This window comes from Thamnophis elegans, chromosome 5 (genome assembly GCF_009769535.1).
Source record: "Thamnophis elegans isolate rThaEle1 chromosome 5, rThaEle1.pri, whole genome shotgun sequence".
Taxonomy (NCBI): Eukaryota; Metazoa; Chordata; class Lepidosauria; order Squamata; family Colubridae; genus Thamnophis; species Thamnophis elegans.
The window spans coordinates 8,254,762-8,278,027 of record NC_045545.1 but is presented as its reverse complement, the minus strand read 5'-3'; the positions used below and the strand labels follow the sequence as shown (position 1 = coordinate 8,278,027).

Below are 23,266 nucleotides of genomic sequence, written 5' to 3'. Positions count from 1 at the left end.
TCAAAGGCGTCAAGCAATGTGAGCGTCTTTGCCCCCCCTCCCCCCGGCTCCTGCAGCTTTGCGCCTTCGGGATATCGCTAGGTTGGTGAGTGGTGCTCTGCCTGGCTGGAGGGGGGGGGGAGATTTTCCAGGGGGCTTATTATTGGGGGAGGGTGGATATTTTTGCCCACAGGAAAAATGTGGCATGGTCTTATTATCAGGACATGTCGTAATTTCGGGGAAACACGGTATTAGAAAGTGGAATACATTTCACAGTATATTTTTCACCATGTTTTCAACTGGAAAATAGAACACTAAACCGGATAAGAATGCAGGTGTTTCCTAAAATAGTTTTCCTATCGACTTTTGAGAGAGCTACCTCATTTTAAAGAATTAAGGCATTATAAACTGCTTTGGGGAGTGCTTACCATTAAATCTTGATCCATTAGGTAGGGTTATCTGAAGAGCCATCATTGTTTCTACATCCACAGCAAAGCAAAGGAAAAGAACATCCACTGTAGTCTGAAATACTGATAAGAAGTTATGGGCAATGAAATAAGCCAAAACAGCAACCAGCAGCAGCGGCAAGGCCCAAACTTTTAAGTCCTGGTGGTAGTTAAATGCCATCAAGCCCCCAAAAACGGTGAAACATGCTACGAACACCTATATCAGGATAAAATCAAATATATTTTAAAAGGTAACTCATCCAAAGAAGGTATCAACTGTATGCAAATGCTTAATATTAGGGTGCTTGGATAGTTTGGTTTGGTTATTGGATTTATATGCCGCCCTTCTCCCAAGGACTCAGGGCGGCATACAACATTAAAAAAAAAACACATATTACAAAAGTTAAAAAAAATTAGAGTATCCAAAAACTAACCCAATTAAGATTAACAATAACATTAAAAAAAAATTCAATAAAGTAACAATAATCAATCATTTATTTTATTTTGTTCAGGCCAGGCTGGCTTGCTGGAAAAGCCAACTTTTAGGGCGCGTCGGAAGGACCAGAGGTCAGGGATTATGTGAAGTTCCGGGGGGGGGGGGGGGGGGGCAGCTCATTCCAGAGGAGGGCGCTCCCACAGAGAAGGCCTCTCCCCCTGGGGGTCGCTAGCTGACACTGTCCTGGCCGACGGCAACCTGAGGAGGCCAACTCTGTGGGATCGCTCTGGACGGTGGAGGCTACCGGTGGCAGTAGGTAGTAGGATAGTGAGATGGACGGCATATAAATTTAAATAAATAAGTAAGTATTAAGATTATGACTGTTTTAAAAAATCTGCTGGGACATTTTCATCTAAACCTTCCACGTTGTCTCAATAAATACGGTTGACTATTTTTTCCCCCACTTTTTGTTTGGCCTTTCAGTCCTGCCATATGTTGCTTAATTTAACTGAGGAAAAATATCTTCATTGTTTTATTTATGATGAATCTGGGTTTCCCATGAAGAGCCATCTCTTCTTCCCATCACTTGAACATTGTTAGAGCAATAGCGATAGCAGTTAGACTTATATACCGCTTCATAGGGCTTCAGCCCTCTCTAAGCGGTTTACAGAGTCAGCATATTGCCCCCCACATCTGGGTCCTCATTTCACCCACCTCGGAAGGATGGAAGGCTGAGTCAACCCTGAGCCGGTGAGATTTGAACCGCTGAACTGCAGATAACAGTCGCTGAATGGGCCTGCAGTGCTTGCACCCGAACCACTGCGCCACCTCGGCTCTTTTCGTTATCTTCTTGAACTCCCCCCCCCACCTCACAGATTCCATAGTGTGGAACAGCTACACTGTGGTGCGGGAACGACTGTAAGCCCCACTGGATGCCACCGTCAATATATGTATGTACCAACTGTAGGTCTAATTTGGCTATAAACCAGTGGTGGGTTTCAAAAAATTGTTGGAACCTACTCTGTGGGTGTGGCCTCCTTTGTGGGAGTGGCTTGCCACCCATGTGACCGGATAGGAAATTATGAATTAGTACTTAGGTCGGTCCAAGTAGCTATTCAGAAACTCTGGCATTGAAGCATGCAAGTCTTAAAGCTGTCCCAAGTTACAAGATCCTTGCCAGTGGTGGGTGTCGAAAATTTTTTGGAACCTCTCCTGTAGGTGTGGCCTGCTTTCCGGGTCCACCGGTGGAACCTCTTCTAACCGGTTCGGTAGATTTGACGAACCGGTTCCTACCGAATAGGTGCGAACCGGTAGGAACCCACCTCTGCTATAAACATATGTTACGATCAAATGAATAAAAAAATTAAGAGGGGTTCTGCCAATAGGAGGATCCAAAACTAACATAACACCCCAATGCACACTCTACTTTGACACAATTACCAGCCCAAACAATACTTTTGTGCTCGCTCAGTGATCAAGTCCTAAACATGGTCATGGATATATCATACATATTTACTAGCTTCCAGAGAACAATTTAATTTCCATAAAATTTGAATTTAACCTTGAATCTGACTGATTTAACCATATGGACTAAACAGGATTTATAAAGAGGGGGAAAAGATTAATAAAGTTTTACCTTTGCAAGAAGGACAGCGAAGTCACAGAAGCAGTTGATTGCCATGGTGTTAGTTACGTTTTTTGATAAAATAACATTGGCATCTTTAGCCGAGGTACAAAAATTTGTCCCATTTATGATAGTTGCCGCATATGCGTTCTGCAATCAGAACATTAATTGGTAAAATAGCAGAAGTCACAAGACAGAAAATAGGATATCTATATTTCATCATACTGTGGAAATGAAATTACTTGCATAACTTTTAATCTAACTGTCCAATCCTACATATCATTCACTTAAAAATATTTTAATATGAGGACAATCTTTTCTCTCGTGACCTGTCAAAACCGCGGTCCACAAAAGCGCGATCGACAAAAGCGCGCATTTGACGTCATCACAGCACGACGAAAAAAATTAAAAATTGAAATAAAAATTAAATTAAAGCAAGCCGATTCACATAAAGGTAAGGGTTAGGTTTAGGGTTAGGTTAAGGTTAGGTTTAGAGCGTTAGGGTTACGTTTAGCGTTAGGTTAAGGGTTAGCGTTAGGTTTAGCGTTACGTTAACGGTTAGGTTTAGGGTTAGATTTAGGGTTAGGTTAAGGGTTAGGTTTAGGGTTAGGTTTGGGGGGGTTAGGGTAAGGTTTTCGTTTTATTTTTACATTTTTCGATCACAGCGCGATGTTTTCGTCGCGCTGTGATGACGTCAAATGCGCGCTTTCGTCGACCGCGATTTTGTCGTCCGCGGTTTTGTGGTGGAACCCTTTTCTCTAGTTTATTTAGAACTGTGGAGATCAGTAAGCTTCATTCCTCAAGAACCAAACTAATGAAGCATATAAATAGGAACACCCAAAAGTCTACAATTACTTTTCCCAATAAGCTATAAACATCCTTATTTTATGTAGTGAAAAACGAGCCATTCTTGTCTTCTTTAAAAGAAGAAATTTTTATGTTGGCATATTTAATAAGTACACAACTCTGCAAAAGTTATTCTTAAAAAGAAAAAGTCTGCAAAGATTATTCTTAAAAAGAAATGTGTAGTCTTCTAATGCTTTAATTTGGAATTAAAATTCTGTTTCTGGGCATGAATGGGGCTGAAAATCCTCTCAGCATCTGTTTAAATACATCCTTCAACAACCTAAGATTAATATTCTGTTTCTACTTTTTTCCTGCGCTTAGTCCTTTGGAACCTATGAAAATTAAGTCAATGTACACAATGATTTATTTTCACAAGAGAGTTGGGAAATATTAATACAGAAATATAAATCCACAGGTCTATAATAAATCATACCAAAATAATACAGTGTAAAACACACATACATGAAATCAGTTGTAATCCATGAAACTTCTACATAATATTTATGCTGCCATAGGGAGTAATATGACAATGACTTCCTGAATATAGGATACGCACAACAACATATCAACAATAAAAAAAACCCCAATCCCATCATCTAAAATATTGTGCTATTAACCAGCTCAACTTAAATATTTTAGTACTTTTTTAAAAAGTACATTCCAACATGGAGCTTTAGTAGATATTACTCAACATCTTTCCTCAAGGGATGATTTTTCTAAAAAGAAATTTGTGGGGGGTTTGTCTTCTTCCTAGTGCAACTGCTTGCAATTTACTCCCAAGGACTGAGAACATCTTATTATAGAACGGGGCAGAGGCTGAAACAGTAAACAAGGGATCTCTTTCCCATTTAAACTAATTTTTTTTTCCTCTCTAATTGCCTCCTGCATCCTAATTCAGGCTCCCCAACCTTGGGAGCAGATTCCAGGTGTGCATAATCAGAAGTCAAGAAAAGCAAAAAAATAAATAATAAATAAATCCTAGCATACAAATCCTTGAACTCTAAAAAGCTATCTAGTAATAATTACAATTCTCTAGAACTGATACTTAAGTACAATCCTTTGTAAACTGAAGCAGCAGTCGAGATAAACACTGAAAGTAACAAACATTGATTCACCCAATAATTGACTAAGTTAAGGACATTTTGTTAGGACTTAAATCTTTCTCTAATTTATGTATCATAACTAAATATTTGATTAGGGAACATCGCAAAAAAGTAAGCTTCAGATATTGACAGATTATACTTCAGAGTAAATTACTCTGGATTTTCCTCTTTTTTTTTTGCATTAATATGCATGGGAACCAAAGAAACAGATAAATAAGGAACGGGATTATTTACATACTTCAAGTTTAATAGGCGAAGAAAATGTTTAGGAAAAAATACGTCTACGCTTCCCAACACAGACAGAGAATGTCAAAGGTCTTGGAAAAACTGACCTGATAGCTTCATGAGAAACGCTATATGGCACAGGTCCAACACTTTAAAAATCCTTCTTGTGAAAAATACTTGCTACTTTGCGCCACAGCCAAATTCTATCTTCCATTCTAAGATTCTAAAAATTGTCCCACTGGAAGGAAGCGCACCATAGAAACAGAATCTTTTTGGAAAGAAACTGAAAACAAGCCAGGCACACCACTATACCCAGGCATCCAATTCACAGCCTGCCTGCATTTTTAGAGTGGTTGGCCATTTCCCACTATGTATAGAGAGCACTCCTAGAAACCTAATGATGCAGCAAAATGAAAAAAAGTAATGATCCAGAGACTGTGACAGATGGAAGCTGTAGAAGGAATTAGGTTTTTTTTTTATAGCAGTAAAGGAAATATTAATGGGATAATAATGCAACCTCTTTCAGATATGCGCAGGGAGTAAAACGGCTTTAGCTCGAAATAGCAGGATTATCTGTCTTGTCCCCTGCCTACAATGTGAACATATGCACCTATGGACAGTTCTTAATTGCATAATGTGGCTTCTTTTAAATGTTCATTCCTGAGTTTGTAGAGATGCCGGAAAGTATTTGGAGTGTACGACACTGGAAAGAATACCAGTCAATACAGCTCCCCAAAGTACTCATAAATTGATAAGATTGACTTTAAGCGTTATCAATAAGAAACCCTTCAAACAAAGAGAGAACAAAATAATTGTATCTCTAGAACAGAAGCAGGAAAAAATTATACATAACCTACAAGGTAACAAATTTCTGCTCTAACCTTAAGTAGGTAATTATTTTCCTCTTTTGTCTTAGTGGGTCCCTTCCACCTTCCTGTTGTGGCCCAGCAGGAGCCGTTGGAGCTGCCACCAGACTCCGACAGTGAGGGGCCCTATGAGTCAGCTCTGGAGGATGTGGGGGACCCTGGACAGGGTTCCGACTCGAGCAGGGCGCAGAGAGGCTGGTTAGCCCCAGGAGGCGCCTGAGCCTTGGACCAGTGGGGAGGAGACAAGGGGAGTGTGATCCTGACGTCAGCAGTGAGTTGTTCCTGGATGCCCGGCACTGAAGAGCTAATAGGCATCAGGAAACAATTGAGCAAGTACAGGAGGTAATTGCACTCAGCTGGTGGTCATTAGCTCCTCTCCAGACTATAAAAGGACTGCTTGTGCACACACCCCTCTTTGCAGAAGTCAAACGCAGGATTGAATGTCGGAGGACATTACTGTGAGCTTGGGCAGGCTGGATTGCTGGCACGGCTTATCTGTGCTGGATTGCTGCCCAAGCTATGTGTGTGTCGGTTTGCTGCCAAGGGCCCGTCTGTCTGTTAATTAAATGCTGTAACTTATCTTTGGCTCAGAGTGTGTGTTGGTGTGGGATGAGGGGGGGGGGGTCAGAACACCTTCCCTTGCTGATGCCCAAGCTAGGCAACTCCAGGGACAGATGGAAGGGCTATAATTAAAGTATGCCTAATTAAAGTATCCCCTTTGTGATTCAGATTCCAGAGACAGTCCCCATTGCTTGGACTCACCAGCTTGGGATTTGAAAGAAAACTTGGTACGGTAATTATTGGGAAAAGTTTTATTAAACATGATTCAGTTTACGGGCAGTCCTGGTGCTTTCTTTCATGTCTTCCAGCTTCAGTACCTATTCTGCAAATTCTAAATTTCCAGCTTTCCATTTTCCCAATTTTTCAGGACTCAAAGCAATAATTATATCACTATATTAATGTGTATTCCACCAAAAATGTAAAATAATTCTGGGGAAACACACCTGAAAAAAAATGTATGGAATACTACTATATACATATTCCCGATTATTAACAACTCAGGGTATGATAGAAATAATGCCATGAATGACCTTGATTCCAATGAAGGAGTTTCCTTTTAGATTTTTACAGAAGCTGATTATATTCTCATTTTGCGGACTATAATTCACTAGGTGCTTATGTCTGGCAGAATGAAATAATGAGATTTAGATGCATTCTAGTTTAGTCACATTAGTTTAAACCGGTCAGTATAAATCACAGTAGTTATTCTACCTCCCATGTACCAATGAATAGGCCTATTGAACTCAATGTGATTTATTTCAGCTAAGATTTAAAGCACAGTCCTGCATGCTTTCTATAAAATCAGCTGGAATGAAAAGGGCAAAGGATTTTTAAATAAAGATCATCTTTCTTTGCTAGTTGTCACAAAACTGGGATAGTAACTGCCTTGGAAACATTACTGATCAGCATAGCATTTCTTTTTCATGTGGCTTTCATTTTTATGCATGGTGGTATTATCCAATTATATAATATACCTGGTTTAAATATCCAAGAAATCTTTCTAGGCACCAGAAACTGCAAAAACAGCATTTGAAAATACACCTTGCACATACATTCTCCTGGGGAAAAAAGCACAAGTTGTAAATTAATTATCAAAGATGCCAGAATTAAAAAAACAACAACAAGTGTTTCAGATTCTTCTAACACTTCAACACTTCCCATGCACAGAATACAAGATTCATATCCATCAATTATATTCATGATTCATGAAGTAGCTTGAAAGGACTTTGGAATCTTGGAATTAAAGTTCCTGCAATGGTAAATAGCAGCTTTGGTGTTTATTTTATTTCAGAAATATAGGATATTTTTCAATCTCGGAAATACATACCTAGGATTTTCAAATGTAATTTTCCCTTATCACGAGCATTTTCAGCGACAAGTGTAAAATTTCTTTGACATAAATTAATTAATTAATTTTACTTATTTATTTTTCCACATTTCTGTCCTCTCCATCTCCCTCAAAGAGAGTTATAATCTTCTTTACCATTCTAGATATGTCTACGCTGCAGCCATACCAAAGAGACTTCTGTTTTAATTCTTAGATTAATAATAAGCCGTGAACTATAATATATAACATTTCCCCTTTCTCACTGCCCTTTTCACTCTGCATTGCTTTTCTTCTCTAATATTATCTTTTATTTTATTGCTTCTTTCTGAGGAAGTAAGATAAGCAATTCCAGGCAAATAAAGTACGTTTAAATGAAGTAAAGTCAGATTTAATAATGGGAACATCATTGATCAGAAATCAGAAAAGTTTGATGATAGGACACTATATAGCAATGTAAACAATTTCACAGTTATTGTTGAAATACATTTAAGGGATCTTTGAAAAGTTCCAGCAACATATAGTGAATAATTTTGGTTCTTCTACAAACCATTTCACTCATTTGCTAATGAACCAGAGTAAAGAATACAGTATCTACAACACTACAGGGAGTTTTTGAGTTAGGATCGCAATGGAGTCTGCCCATTATGGTCACAAGTGATGATTGTAAAACAGGTCATTCATGTGATCAACGCAATTTTACATTTTTTGCAGCAGTTGTTAAGCAAATGCAGGAGTCGTAAAAAGAACACTGGTTCATTAAATAAACAGAAGTTTGCTATGGGTGTAGTTCTGGCAAAAACCAGAACTGCTGGTTTTCAGCAGAAATGTCATAAACATCATCCAAGATTTTGCAAACAGCCATAAATGTTCTGGTTACATAACTGGGTTGGGGGGTGGGGATTGTGGCCCTCTTCTTCCTGGCTGGCATCCAAGTAAACTTCATGAGCTCTCTCCAGCAGCTCTCCCACTTAAGTTTTTTAAAACCTTAAGAAATAGATGCAGATTGCCCCGATTATGGCCAAAATTACCAAGAAGGGAAAGCAAATGTCTAATCCTCCCTTTGCTCTCCCCCCTCCCAAGTTAAAATTCCATCACTTACACTTATGGGAAATGCCAATGATGAAGGGGAAGAACTAGTTTTGGTTTGTGACCCAAATACACCAAACCAAACCGTGACCCGTCAAATGCGCGTCCGACAAAAGCACACTGACAAAACAGCGGCGAGAAAACGGTTCCACCACAAAACCGCGGTAGACTAAAGCGTGCTCGACGAAAGCGCGTACGTGACGTCATCACAGCGCGACGAAAACAGCATGCTGTGAGCGGTAAACTTAAAATTAACGCGTAAATCTAAACCTAACCCCCCCAAACCTAACCCTAAACCTAACCCTAAGCCTAACCCTTAACCTAACCCTAAACCTAACCCTTAACCTAACACTAAACCTAACCCTAACCCTAACCCTTACCTTTACGTGAATCGGCTTGCTTTAATTTTATTTTTATTTTAATTTTAATTTATTTTTAATTTTATTTGTCGCGCTGCTGATGACGTCAGGTATGCGCTTTGATCGGGAGCACTTTAGTGGACCGCGGTTTTGATGGGTCACAGAGAAAACAGCGAGGATGAAATCGCGCCCACAGAAGCGCGCTGATAAATGCGCACCGACGAAAGCGCGATTAGGGTTAAGGTAAGGGTTAGGTTTAGGGTTATTACGTTGTTTTCACGTTGTTTGTTGATGGCACGCTTTTGTCAGCGCGCATTTATCGGCAGGCTTCTGTGGGCGCGATTTCGTCCTCGCTGTTTTCTCGCCGCGGTTTTGTCGAGCGCGCATTTGCCAGTGAACCAAATCAAACTACATCATTATTTGCAAAATATTATCAAAGCATACTTGTCTTTCCTTGACACCTAAATTATAGCAACGTGAAGGGCAACGTGAATGAGAAAGATGAAATCCTGCACATTTTCCTGCTACTTTCTGGTTAATTTGATCTATGTGTATAAACCTAATATTGCATACTTGTCAGCCTTCCATTTTAATATATGAAGTTCTGGAAATTTCTTTCATTTTGTCTCACTGGAAACTTACTCAAGTACTCAAGGGGTACTTGAGTACTTACTCAAGTACTCAAGGGGTGATGATACGAACAAAGTTGAAACATCAATCCACATACCCTCCATTTCTGACTCACTCATAATATATATTTTCATCTTCCCCTCAAAGATAGTTAGCCTTAGCCTAAGCAGACTTTTTTTAGTTTGTGCAGTATTTTTTTCTAGCTATCAGGGATGAGGAGCAAATCATGAGGATATGAATCCTTCTCATAGTAAATCTGTTACAATGGAATTTATTGCTTTTTAAGCTGTTGCCTGCTGAGATAAGGCTTAGTAATAAAGTCCAATATAAAAGTAAGCAAATAAAGAAAGACTGCATTTGCATTCCTTACTTAGATATTACATTTCTACAACTTATTTGCCCAATTGTTATGCTGCGGTGTTAGAAATCAAAAGTAGGAGCCTACCTTATTTTTCAGAACGTTATAAAGAGACAATAAAACAATCCTTGGGACTCTCATGATAGAGATTATAAGGGACCCCTTGACAACTGTTCCCAGATGATAACAAAAAAGAACTGATATGGAAGACAGGATTGGATGACTTGATAGTTTACTCTTGTTTCTACAACGAAAAATAAACAACATGAAAAACTGTACAGAAAATGAAATATAAACACAATGTAAACTATCAGAATCTTCATCCAATAGTTTGAAAATACTTTCAAGTGTTTACAAGTGTTTCCATTTTCTAATACACCAAGAATGAACTGGGGTTTTATCCTTGGAAAAAAAAATCAAAGTCACGAAGACTAAATTGGGCGACCATATACATTTTGTTAATAAATAAATAAAATAGCACTTTTGATCAACTTAAAATTTGTATCATTTTATCATTTCTGTTCATTCAGTCAATTCCATTTCAGAAGCTACACTATACAGGTAGTCCTCAACTTACAACTTAAGAGCCGAGGTGGCACAGTGGTTAGGGTGCAGTACTGCAGGCCACTTCAGCTGACTGTTATCTGCAGTTCAGCGGTTCTAATCTCACCGGCTCAGCCTTCCATCCTTCTGAGGTGGGTAAAATGAGGACCCGGATTGTTGTTGGGGGCAATATGCTGACTCTGTAAACCGCTTAGAGAGGGCTGAAAGCCCTATGAAGCGGTATATAAGTCTAACTGCTATTGCTATTGCTACTGCTACAACTGTTCATGGAGTGACCGTTCAAAGTTACAACAGCACTGAAAAAAGTGACATGACCATTTTTCACACGTATGACTGTTGTAGCATCCCCATGGTCACATGATCAAAATTCAGATGCTTCATATTCATGACTGTTGCTGTGTCCCAAGGTCATGTGATCACCTTTTGTGACCTTCTGACAAGCAAAGTTAATGGGGAAGCCACATTCACGTCACAACCATATCACTAACGCAACAACTAAACTGATTCACTTAAACCATGGCAAGAAAGGTCATAAACTGGAGCAAAACTCACTTAAACAATGTCTCACTTAGCAACAGAAATTTTGGGTTCAATTGTGGTCATAAGTCAAGATCTACCTGTATACTCCTATTATAATAATATTCTTCCCCTTTTTCAACAGACCGAAAACAAACCTCAAGGTATATGAAAATCTGTTAAGGCACATTTAGAGGCCTTGGAGTGAAGCTAGATAGCTACCAGTGATTGAGAACAAAGGCAAAAGGGACAAGATGAGAATCATCAGTGGGAACAGGCAATGCAGCTCCTAATTCAGATCTTGGTGGGTTCAGTAGTGGGGAAAGGCCCTAAGAGAAATTTCCAAAATCTGAATGCGCTGCTTCTAAGTAGAAAGTAACTTACTGAGGTCCAAATGTGTATAAATAATCACAAAATACTGTACAACATCTCGTACGGGGGCAAACTGCTATGAAATTAGAAATGCATTTAATAATTGAGTGAGTAGTTTTCTTCTTTCAAGTTCAATTCCCTTTCTGACACATTTTGAGAAAGGAAAAAATGTGTGTCCTTCTCAAGATGATTAGTTGCAATCTTAAGTGTACAGACCTCCCCTAAACAACCCTAAAATGAACACAAATGAACAATGAAAACCATATAATGAAACTACTTTTAATAAAGATGTAAACACTCAAAAATAAGTCTTTCATACCTTCCCTGGATTCTGCCTGCATCTTCTCAAAGCTCAGTTTGGGAAAACTTGCTGTAGAGGTTATTTTCCCCGTGAGAAAGGGGCCGGCTAGCATGAAAGAAGGGGAAAATGAAGACTTAAAACTGGAAGAATTCTGAACAGGAGAAAGCAGGAGAGTTGACTGTTGAAGATTTATTATTTCCACACAAATTATCATGGGGCAAATCTATTCTTTACAGACAGCTTTCATGGTAAGGCTGAAAACAGAGAGAAACAACCAAGCCAAGAGAGAAAATGTCAACTAGTGTAATTTCCACTGCACCAGTGACGTACAGTCAGGGGAGGCAGGGGAGGCAGAGCCTCACCACTGTCATCATGAAAAGAAAAGAAAATGTAAAAGGAAAAAGGCTGAGCTAGTTGCTGCCAGAGTCACAGTGGATGACTCTGCTTAGGGCTTAACTGTTTAAAAAAGCCTCTTAAAAAGTGCCCTCTACAGGAGGAGGCGGGAGAACCACGTGCCTCATTTAGTCTATCTTTATGATCACTCGAGCAGAGTTAAGCAAGGGTTAAAAGCCGAAAAATTCCTTATGTAGATGAGGCACGTGGTTCTCTTGCCTCTTCCTGTAGAGGGCGGTTTTTTTAGTGGCCTTTTTAAACAGTTAAGCAGAGTCATTCATTGGGGACTCTGGCAGCAGCTAATTACAAAATATTTACCCCCCCCAAAAATAGGTGGGCATGGAATGTTCCAAATACATCCGAAAAATAGAGTAATAGAAAAAAGAAGAAGTGCTCTAGGACTTTAGAATTCAAACAGGCAGCACCTGCCACAAAATACCTCAGACTTAACAACTGTTGACAAGAATGACAACAATGTTTGGAAAGTGGTCATGGTATTATCAGGAAACATGAAACAGAAGAGAAAGAACTGAAGAAAAATCACGAAATACAAAGACTGCAAATAGAAATAGACTGACTGTGGCAAAAGAAAGCAACGATAGTAGCAATATGAGCCCTGGTGCTGTAGTGGTTAGAATCCAGTATTACAGGTTGACTCTGCCCACAGCCAGGTGTTCGATCCTGACCGGTTCAAGGCTGAGTCAGCCTTCCATCCTTCTGAGGTGGGTAAAATGAGAAGCCAGATCGTTGTAGACAATAAGCTGACTCTGTAAACCGTTGAGAGTGCTATAAAGCAGTGGTCCGTGTTGTGGCCCAGCAGGGGACCGTTGGAGCTGCCACCAGACTCTGACAGCGAGGGGCCCTCTAAGTCAGCTCTGGAGGATGTGGAGGACCCTGGACAGGGTTCCGACTCCGAGCAGGGCGCAGAGAGGCTGGTTGGCCACCAGGAGGCACCTGAGCCTTGGACCGGTGGGGAGGAGACAAGGGACAGTGAGCCGGAGGCCGGTAGTGAGTTGTTCCTGGATGCACGCCATCGAAGAGCTAATAGGCGTCAGGAACAATTACGCAATTACAGGAGGTACTTGCGCTCAGCTGGTGGTCATTAGGCTCCTCTCCAGACTATAAAAAGGCTACTTGTGCACACGCCCCTCTTTGCAGAAGTCAACACAGAATCGAATGTCGGAGAACTTTGTATGAGCTTGGCAGGCTGGATTGCTGCCAAGCCTTATCTGTGTTTATTGCTGCCCAAGCTTGTCTGTGCCGGTTTGCTGCCAAGGACCTGTTTGTCTGTTAATTAAATGCCGTAATTTATCTTTGGCTCGGAGTGTGTTTTGGTGTGGAACGAGGGGGGTCAGAACAGGTCCCCATCTTTCTGGCTTCATGGAATAACAGCGGGGGCAGCGATGGTTTCATGTGTGCAACCAAGTCCTGTCCATGCACAAGCTTCACGCACTCACCCGCTGCTTGTGAAGCCTTTCAGAATTTTTTCTTATAAAAATGGTAAAAGAAAAAGAAACTAAATAAAGTAAGAAAAACAGAATTTAGAATTAAACACCCTCCCATTTAACCAATACTGAATACTGCAACATAGTGAAGTAAACTAAACTAGATTCAAGGAAACCTATTTTGCCAGGGCAAAAGAACACCAAAATGCCTGTTCTAACATAAATTCCCAAGGACCCACAAAAATTTCTTACTGCTACACTACAGCTAAACGGCTGTTCTGCTTTCCTGTGTTTCAGTATTTTCAATAGGAAATACCATAAAAGTGGTATGCATATATTTTAGTTATCCAGCCTACAAGTCTATTTAAGGGTAATGACTGGATTTTTGTATAAAATAATTATTAACATATTTCAAATGGTCCTCTGTCTGAAATAAGTTTTTTTTTAAATCTCAGTTTCAATTGAGATAAGTCAAAATGCCTCTTAATAAGCAGTCCCTCTTGAAATTTCACGTAGCATCTGAAGATATTATGATTTCATAGTTAAATTAGTACAGAAACCAAGGGTACAATATTTGATATATATGAGGGATTATGCATTCAATAGTAGTTAATTTCATACAGACATTAAAAGAAGAAACTGTCTTGGCTTGATTGCCTTTTACTTGTAAGATTAGATAATTAAGGTGCCCAAACCGTATGTTCTGAAATGTCTAGAAATTCTTTGATTCTAACCAATAATTTCTTTGCCTCTTTCTTGGCAAGGAAAAACGTGAAAAGACCTGATATTATTCTTTGGATCTAAAATCAAGCCAAATATACAAATAGCAATAGCAGTAGACTTATATACCGCTTCATAGGGCTTTCAGCCCTCTCTAAGCGGTTTACAGAGAGTCAGCATATTGCCCCCAACAATCTGGGTCCTCATTTTACCCACCTCGGAAGGATGGAAGGCTGAGTCAACCCTGAGCCGGTGAGATTTGAACCGCTGAACTGCTGATCTAGCAGTAGCCTGCAGTGCTGCATTTAACCACTGCGCCACCTCGGCTCATAAGATATAAAGATATAAAGCACCCAATCTTTGGCAAAAATAATAGGGACTTAAAGAATGCCATCAGCTAGTCTACTGACACATATAATCTTCTCCAGCATTGCGAATTCAACATCATATAATATGCTGAGGCTAGAAACTAGGGCAATTCTCATGTTGTTTCCAGTAGTGGAATCATATAAATATTGTATGAAATTTAAGAGGGATTGAAGGAAACACCACTTTGAGAAAACGCTTCAGGGTTGCTGTCTTAGCAACATTTTCCTAAACTGTCTTCGCGATTGATACAGCACAACTACTCTCATATGTGCTTTATTGTTCTTGCTGTTACAATTTTTAAAAATACGTTAATGGCATTTGCTCTTTGTTTAAATCTGAGAGGTACTCAATCCCATAGCAGCAGATTTACAAGTTTAAAGCTAGCTTCCAGCATTCCTACTACTGATTTAGTAGGAGAGAATTACACAGGGCTTATACTCCTCGGACATCCTTAACGATCAAGCAACGCTTTTGCAACAAAATAATACTAGGAGGAATACTATTCAAATTTTAGAAATGGTGATATAGGATAAAAGCCTTCCCCCCATGAGAATCAATGAATTTGATGGCTGAGTTTGGACCTTGGTGCATGTTTATTGAAGTGCTCTGCCAAACAATCAAGTTTCCAAAATGTATTATCTGTTAAAGTAAAATTCTAGCTACCGTATATACTCGAGTATAGGCCGACCCGAATATAAGCCGAGGCACCTAATTTTACCACAAAAACTGGAAAAGTTATTGACTCGAGTATAAGCCTAGGGTGGGAAATGCAGCAGCTACCGGTAATGATGTCCCGTGCAGCCGCGGGAGCGATGTCCCGCCTCCTATGACACACGGCACAGTGATTCCTATCATTGGATCACTGTACCAGAGGAGGTGGGACATCGCTATGTGGCTGCTTGCCGTAACAAGGAGGAGGTGGGACATCGTTGCAGAGCGGCAGGAGGGGGAGGAAGGGGAATCGTAAGACAGCCCTGCATTACATTAGAACGTGAGGAGGGGGGATGGTGCGGTGCGCGCTGCGCGGCAAACTGACACAGAGGGAGGGGAAACTCACAGGGGCGCCGGGCCATTCACGAGCGTCACCCAGCGGCATGGCCCCGCCCCTTTTTCTCCTCCATTTCGGGCAAATTTTTCACTGACTCGAGTATAAGCCGAGGCGGCTTTTTTCAGCCCAAAAAGTGGGCTGAAAAACTCGGCTTATACTTGAGTATATACGGTATATATTTGAATATTCGGAGCCTATTTGCACAAACTATATATAGCATAATGTTATCTGAACCCTTCGTTTTCATTACCGTTTCTAAGGAATGCATCTTTCATCAAAAAAAAATTTTTTTTAAGTATGTTTCATTATTATTGTTTTAGGTCAAACAGATGTCTCCTGCAATAGGTAATCCAGCTGAAACAACTCACAATCCTCCCCAGTTTAATTCTGCTTAGGAGAAAAGAGGAGAGTGCCTAATGGACTGCGTAGTAAGGAAGCAGATTTGCAAAGCTAAAGTCTCTCCAGTTTCCTGTAACTGTTTACTAGCTAAAGAGGAAAGCTTTATACACACTGTGATAAACAAAGCTCTTGTTCACGTCCCTCCCACGAAATATGTGAATAACATTGTTGTTGTTTTTTTTTCTATATTTATAACATTGTTCTACTACATGGATTCATCTCATTTTCTACATGCTCACAAAGCAAATAATAGGAAGAGAGATCAGCACTAGCGGCACTTCACATTTCCCTCTGGAAGTTTAAGGTTTTCAATTCAAACGCCTACTGTGTAATTTCTACATTTATTAGTGGTATTAAGAGAGTCAAGTTTCGTTCTGACATGATTCAATCATATTGAAAGAGATTCAAACAAATAGCAAAAAACAGAAAGGTATTCATTAGAGGAAATATGGTCAAATCAACATTTCTTGCCGAAACTAGTCGGAAATTATTTATACTATACATTCTGGTTAAAAGGATGATAATAGGATGCAGTGTTAAAAATGTTTTATGAAAAATCTTCTATAATTCTGTGCGTGACCTGTCAATGCGCGCTCGACAAAAGCGCACCGACAAAACCGCGGCACGAAAACAGCGAAGACGAAATCGCGCCCACAGAAGGTGCGCCGATAAATGCGCACCGACGAAAGCACGATTAGGGTTAAGGGTTAGGTTTAGGGTTAGGATTAGGGTTAGGGTTATTACGTTGTTTTCGCGTTGTTTGTTTATGGCGCGCTTTCGTCGGCGTGCATTTGTTGGTGCGCTTCTGTGGGCGCGATTTCGTCTTCACTGTTTTGTCGCGGCGGTTTTGGTCGGCGCGCTTTTGTCGAGCGGCATTTGACAGTGAACCAATTCTGTGCGTTCTAAAAGTATCCTAAGCAGTATTTGTCCTGTGTAGATGCTCAGAATCCTTAGTTTATGTTCTAAAAAGAACGTGTCTGAAAAATGAAACTCTTTTTCAGACGCAAGACATATATTTACATTTCTTTGCAAACTGAATACAAATCTAAATTACATATTTTGTAGCAAAACAAAACAAAAACATTACGCATTCACTGGATATAATTAGTGTGAATTCCTTCTTCCTCTCCTCACCAAGCTACTGAAAGTAAAATAATCACACCATGTTGACATTTTATAAAAATTATGAAATGGAAAGAATTTAACCAAAAATCCTTCATATCTAACAGGGGTGAGACCATACCTGCTATAAATAGAACTGAAACTATGAAGTAGTGATTCTGTAATGCATGAGCTCAACCCCTAGGGCATTTTGTACGGAAGCAGACAATAGCAACATACTTTACCAGGATCCTCTTTTTGCATCTTTTCTTACTTTCCAATCTTAGTTTACACTCCTGGGATTGTGACTGATGATTCCCACTCTAGCTACGAATGAGCTATTGTGCCACGTAAGAATAACCACCTGGCAAATGAATTTAATATTCCTAATCCAATAAATCAACTCCCTACAGATTAACTATTCTGTGTAAGGTAGGCAGGTTAATTCAAGCACACAAATCTGTTTATCTATGCAAGAGGATGAGAAATACAAGAGAAAATCTAAATTATTGTTTCAATTTAAAACACATTGTGTTATTAACCAAACAGCAAAACATAAAAAAATCAGAATTCCAGTTCTAATTGGGGATAATCTCAAAGTTTCATGGAAACAATGGAGAACTGTGAAGCCAGGATATTTCAGTGTTGTGACTCAGCAGACGTCTTCTGTGAGTCTGTTCAGGATGCAAGATTAACACTGTAGCTGGGGCTCGTTAGTGGTGTGTTCTGGGGATAAAAGGACAGATGGTGCCACGCCCTGGTTGCAGGAGTCAACGTTCCTTGGTTCGTTCAACATTGATTGATCATCGGTCGTGGTTTATGTAAGATACACTTGGAGAAGTGCTTTGTTTTCTGTAACCCTGATTCAAGGATACACTTGGAGAAGTGCATTGCTTGTGAGAGTTTTTGTTTGGTATTTTGTAATCTCGTCAGAGACTTTATTTATGTTATTTTTGGGCTCGCAGCCAGACTGAGCCGAGAACTGATAAAGAGAGTTCCTTTTACGTTTGTCTGCCTGTCGTCTGTTAACGAGCTGAGAAGGGGGGACAGAACATTTCAGTATTTACAATATTTAATGAAAAAGAAGCTTTTAGGGACTGCTATCTGAGAAATTCTTCTGATAGTACAGGTAGGCCTCGAGAAATGACCATAATTGAGCTCAAAGGTTTTTTTTGCTAAGCAAGACAGTTGTTAAGTGAATCACTGCACTTGGTAAGTTGGTATCATGGTGCTTAAGTGAATCTGGCTTCCGCATTGACTTTGCTTGTCAGAAGGTGGCAAACGCTGATCACATGACCCTGGGAAATTGCAACTATCCTAAATACATACCAGCACCAATCTACCAATCATGATACAACCACACAACCAATCATTCCACTTACTGAAACAAAGCCAGCACTCCACACACCCCCACCAAGATTTATAGAAAGATGGCAGCTCCAACCACGCTTTAAGCCCAAAACCCAGCTTGAAGATGGTGAGTGAGACCTCGCCGAAATGTTGCCAAGACAATCTCAAACTTACATGGGAAAAGACCCGGATACAAGACCAGCATACCTACACCCGTGAAAATCTACAAAAACATACATACATACATACATACATACATACATACATACATACATACATACATACATCACAATCTGCACTCATTTAACTATAGTTTAACAACAACCTTGGATTACAAACAAGATTTGAGCTTTCTGGATAAAAACAAACCATTAATTTAAAGTCCACTTTAATTTGTATCCAATGGAGAACTGCTATTAGTTGAAAAACAGCAAATGTTTATCATCATTTCTCCAAAGTCATGCCAGAATAGCATAAGTAGTGTGGGAAAGTCCAGAAGTCTGAACCCTGTTGATGTACTACTAAATTATACATTGTGTTAGGCATGAATGCAGCCACTGAATTAATGAGACAAGTAAGATTTGAAAGAAAGCCACTTAGTTCACAGAACAGAACATCAACCAATAAAGATCAACTGCTCTCATCACATTCCTCAATAATTATATAATCCTGTTTTACTTACAGAGAAAGGAATCCACTGACTTCAAGAGGGCTTGTTTATATATGCTTACAGGATTGATCTCCCACCCTTCCCCCCCCAAAAAAAAATATCTTAAAATACAGTAAAAGTAAGCTAAGAAACAAGGTTTTTAGCAATTAGATTAATGTTGTAATACCGGTTGAAGAAGCAAGTAACTACAGTCCCAGCTATAGTCCATTTGCTGACATGCTAGAATAAATTCACTTGTCAGATAAGCCCCAGTAAATGATACCACCACATGTAGCGGATTCCAAATTGAATTTTGTATTTCACTTGGCCTCCTGGAATGACTTGCACACTGCCTATAAATTTAAGGCACAAAGAATAGAAATCAGTATTTCTTTTACTGTCCTTTTTTAGCTTACCTCAGCTGTTACTTCAACTGACCATTTATCATATTTAGAAACAATTTGTAATGGAAATATTTGAAACAGATCGTAGATTAAAAAAAACAATCGACAATAAAAATGAATAAAAAGATAAATGTCAGACTAAGGCACGATGTTTATACTAAAATAAAAAATAAAAATTATGGATAGATTTTTTAAAAAAAGGAACAAAGTGCAGCCACAAAATGTTTAAGTGACATCAAAATGAGCTACAATTATAAACTTTTAAAATGCTGAGACAGCTTTGTATATATACAGGTAGTCCTTTCATAACAATGACATTTGTGACTAGCAACTCCGTTTTATTAGGTGAAGTGAAGTAGCAATGAAATGGTAATTAAATAAGAACTGCCTGTATCAATTATAACTTAGATATTAAATATAGCTAACACAAAGCTCAACATTCCATGGAGAGAAAACAAAGATTTATAAAACTAAAAAGATTTCAAAATCTGACAAGAATATGCATCTGTACTAGAAAATGCATACATAGAAAAGGGTAATGTATTCATGTCATACTTTTTTTTTTACCCTGGGAAAGAAATGCAAAACAAACAAGAAAATTTTTCTAACAGATCTAGTGGCTGTTACCGTTCTATCAATTTCAGACATAAACTGTCCATTTATGAATTAGAACCTCTAACTGCTTCCTAATTGATGCCTGGGCAGGGGCTGAAAGAGAAAGAGCTTTATAAGTATTCTAAGTGAAGCACATTGTTTAGGAAATATGTGACCTTCAAATCACACTCCTACATATAAAGGTGAGCCAGCTGTCTTTTCAAGGTTATAGAAAGTGTTTCCTTGTAACCTAACAACACATTAGCTAAGGTCAGCTAAAGGAAAACTGCACATGACCATTGATAATGCCAATTTTCTTTTTCAGTCACACGCATCTACTAATTTGTATTTCCATCTTAAAATGACAGAACACAATAAATAGTGTTATATAGAGCCGAGGTGGCGCAGTGGTTAAATGCAGCACTGCAGGATACTTCAGCTGACTGCAGTTCTGCAGTTCGGCTGTTCAAATCTCACCGGCTCAGGGTTTGACTCCAGCCTTCCATCCTTCCGAGGTGGGTAAAATGAGGACCCGGATTTGTTGTTGGGGGCAATATGCTGACTCTGTAAACCGCTTAGAGAGGGCTGAAAGCCCTATGAAGCGGTATATAAGTCTAACTGCTATGCTATATAGTCATTTTAAAATATCTACTAGAGGTTTAAGTGGTAGAACATAAGAGCAGCATTTAATGTTATATTTCAGAACCCCCACTTCAAGCAATGTGACCTTGTGGCTTAGATTCTCATACAAGGAGCAAACGACATCCATTAGGTTTGTGGGCACTGAGTCCAGAGCTACTTGAATCCTGAAACCTAAACCAGCATCATAATTAGATTTGGATTGGATCAGAGCAAGGTCACTTGAAGATAAAGCTCACACCCACCAAATGACTAGTTTTGTGGATCAGAGTCCACATTTTTTTTTCAGCCGGATGGAGGGGTGGGTTCCTGCCAGTTCTAACCCATTCTATAGAAGAGGTTCCACAAATCTACAGTGCCATTTAGAACCGGTTCCAGCTCCCTCCCCCCCCTGCCCGTCCGCACATCATCAAGATGAAGAGCGAGAGGAGGAATTCTGGGAGTTGAAGTCCACAAGTCTTAAAGCTGTCAGGTTTGAACACCCCTGGGGTTTTTTTTTCTAAAGGGTTAGGGGTGCAAGGGTTTGTAACTTGACAGCGCTAAGACGTGCGTGCTTCAAATGCCAGAGTTTCCGAGCCAACGTTTTGTTTGCTAAGCAAGAGCGTTGTTAAGTGAGTTTCACCACATTTTACAAGTTGGCCACGCCCACCCAGTCACATGGCTGGCAAGCCACTCCTACCCGGTCACATCGCTGGCAAGCCACTCCCACAAAGCAGGCCACACCTACAAAGAGATTCTAAAAAAAAATTGAAACCCACCACTGGCCGGATGGTATCTGCCAGGGAAACCTACATGAATATAGTTTTCACTGTGATATGGAAAATAAATGTCCATGCTATTTTACAAATCACCCTATTTTCATTATTTTAATAATTCCCAGATTGTAATAAAATAATTATAATGCTTCACTTCAACCCATAGAGTACTCTAGAGTCATTTTTAAATATCAACAAATACTCTCCCTCGTGGCTTTTATTCTTGCAGAATGGGTTTATTATTTAAATTTTGTATTTAAATCCTCGCATTGGCATTCCTTTTGGAGAGGGACACAGCGGGGCATATAAAACTAACCTGCATGGATCAAGATCTATCTCACACCATGTAATTTTAACAAGCTGGGGGAAATGAGGAAAATCTCATATAGCAGAAACAATACTAATAGGTGTATCTGTTCAACTGCAAATTTTTGATAACAGAAGAGCATCATTGTGACTTTATCCCTATGTTTTTGTTTTGTTTTTAATTTGGGAAGGTTTGGGGATGTATCTACATCAATTGAATAGTTTTCAACTAATTTTTCATTCTAAAGTTTTGCAAATAGAAACAAAATTAAGTAATAATTGTTTCTTCGTACTAGAGAGGCACTTAGTTGGCTGACTGTTAATTTTTGCATTGATATTGTATTCTCGTACAATTGTACTCATACTAATCCTTACCTATATGATCTGTGGACTTATGACCTTCTCCTTTATTTCCATAGTCGAAACAAAATACTGCCTTCGCAGGTGTATTAAATTATACAATTAAAATTATTAAATTTCCTTAATTCAATACTATACATCTTGAAGAACTATGGGTTCATTTTGACCATAAACACCCAAGCCTCCTTAATTCCATTTTCTCTTTTGCAGGAAATGCAGTTTTATCTTAAGGTCAAATAACAGGAGACTAAGGGAAGAAAATACACATGGCTAGGATATGCTGTTGATAACATGACAACTTAAGCCAATCTATGATAATCAGGTAACAATCAATGTAGGGTCTAGCTTGGTTCTAGAGCCCTTGGGACAGTTTTGGGACACCTTGTCCAGAGGTGGGTTCCTACCAGTTCGTTAGAATCGTCAAATCTACCGAACCGGTTAGAAGAGATTCCACCAGTGGACCCGGAAAGCAGGCCACACCTACAGAAGAGGTTCCAAAATTTTTTGAAACCCATCACTGACACAGACTCACACAGAGAGAGAAGAGAGAAAGAAAGGAGAAGAAAGAAGAAAGAAAAAAAAAAGAAAGAAAAGTGAGAGAGAAAGAAAAAAAAGGAAAAAAAGGAACAGAGAGAGAAGGAAGAAGAGGGAGAGAAGGAGGGAGGGGGGGGGGGGGAGGGAGGGAGGAGGGAGAGAGAGGAGGAGAGAAGAGGAGAGGAGAAGGATAGAGAGAGAGGAGAGAGAAGAGAGAGAACACATGGCCGGCAAGCCACTCCCACCAGATCACATGGCCGGCAAGCCACTCCCACAAAGGAGGCCACACCCACAGAGTAGGTTCGAACAATTTTTGAAACCCACCACTGACCTTGTCACACACCTTGGGACAATTTTAATAACTCTTGATCATCAGGAAAAATGATATATTTATCTAGCAAGAGAGTTGATATAACATTACTGACCTGCAGTTCCTAAGCTAAGGAGCACAGCCACCCAGAACACCCAGAATAATGTAAGTATTACAAACGTCCAAATAGGTTGAAATACAAAAAGGGGACTTTGCCAATTATTTTATTGGCAGCCTGAAAGAGCTGAATAATCAAGTGAATCTTCTTCCTTAATAACACTATCAGGACAA

The 23,266-nt window shown here is 39.5% G+C and overlaps 1 protein-coding gene across 1 annotated transcript in view; it reads right to left on the bottom strand.

Moving 5' to 3' along the window:
* SLC44A3 (solute carrier family 44 member 3) overlaps positions 1-23,266 on the bottom strand; it is a 28,106-nt gene that overhangs the window by 4,583 nt on the left and 257 nt on the right. The window contains 11 exon segments of the mRNA XM_032217706.1: positions 408-436; positions 439-456; positions 459-642; positions 2,498-2,635; positions 7,061-7,144; positions 9,934-10,090; positions 19,261-19,298; positions 19,300-19,334; positions 19,337-19,426; positions 23,091-23,174; positions 23,177-23,254. Of these exon segments, the coding sequence (XP_032073597.1) occupies positions 408-436; positions 439-456; positions 459-642; positions 2,498-2,635; positions 7,061-7,144; positions 9,934-10,090; positions 19,261-19,298; positions 19,300-19,334; positions 19,337-19,426; positions 23,091-23,174; positions 23,177-23,254 (935 nt within the window).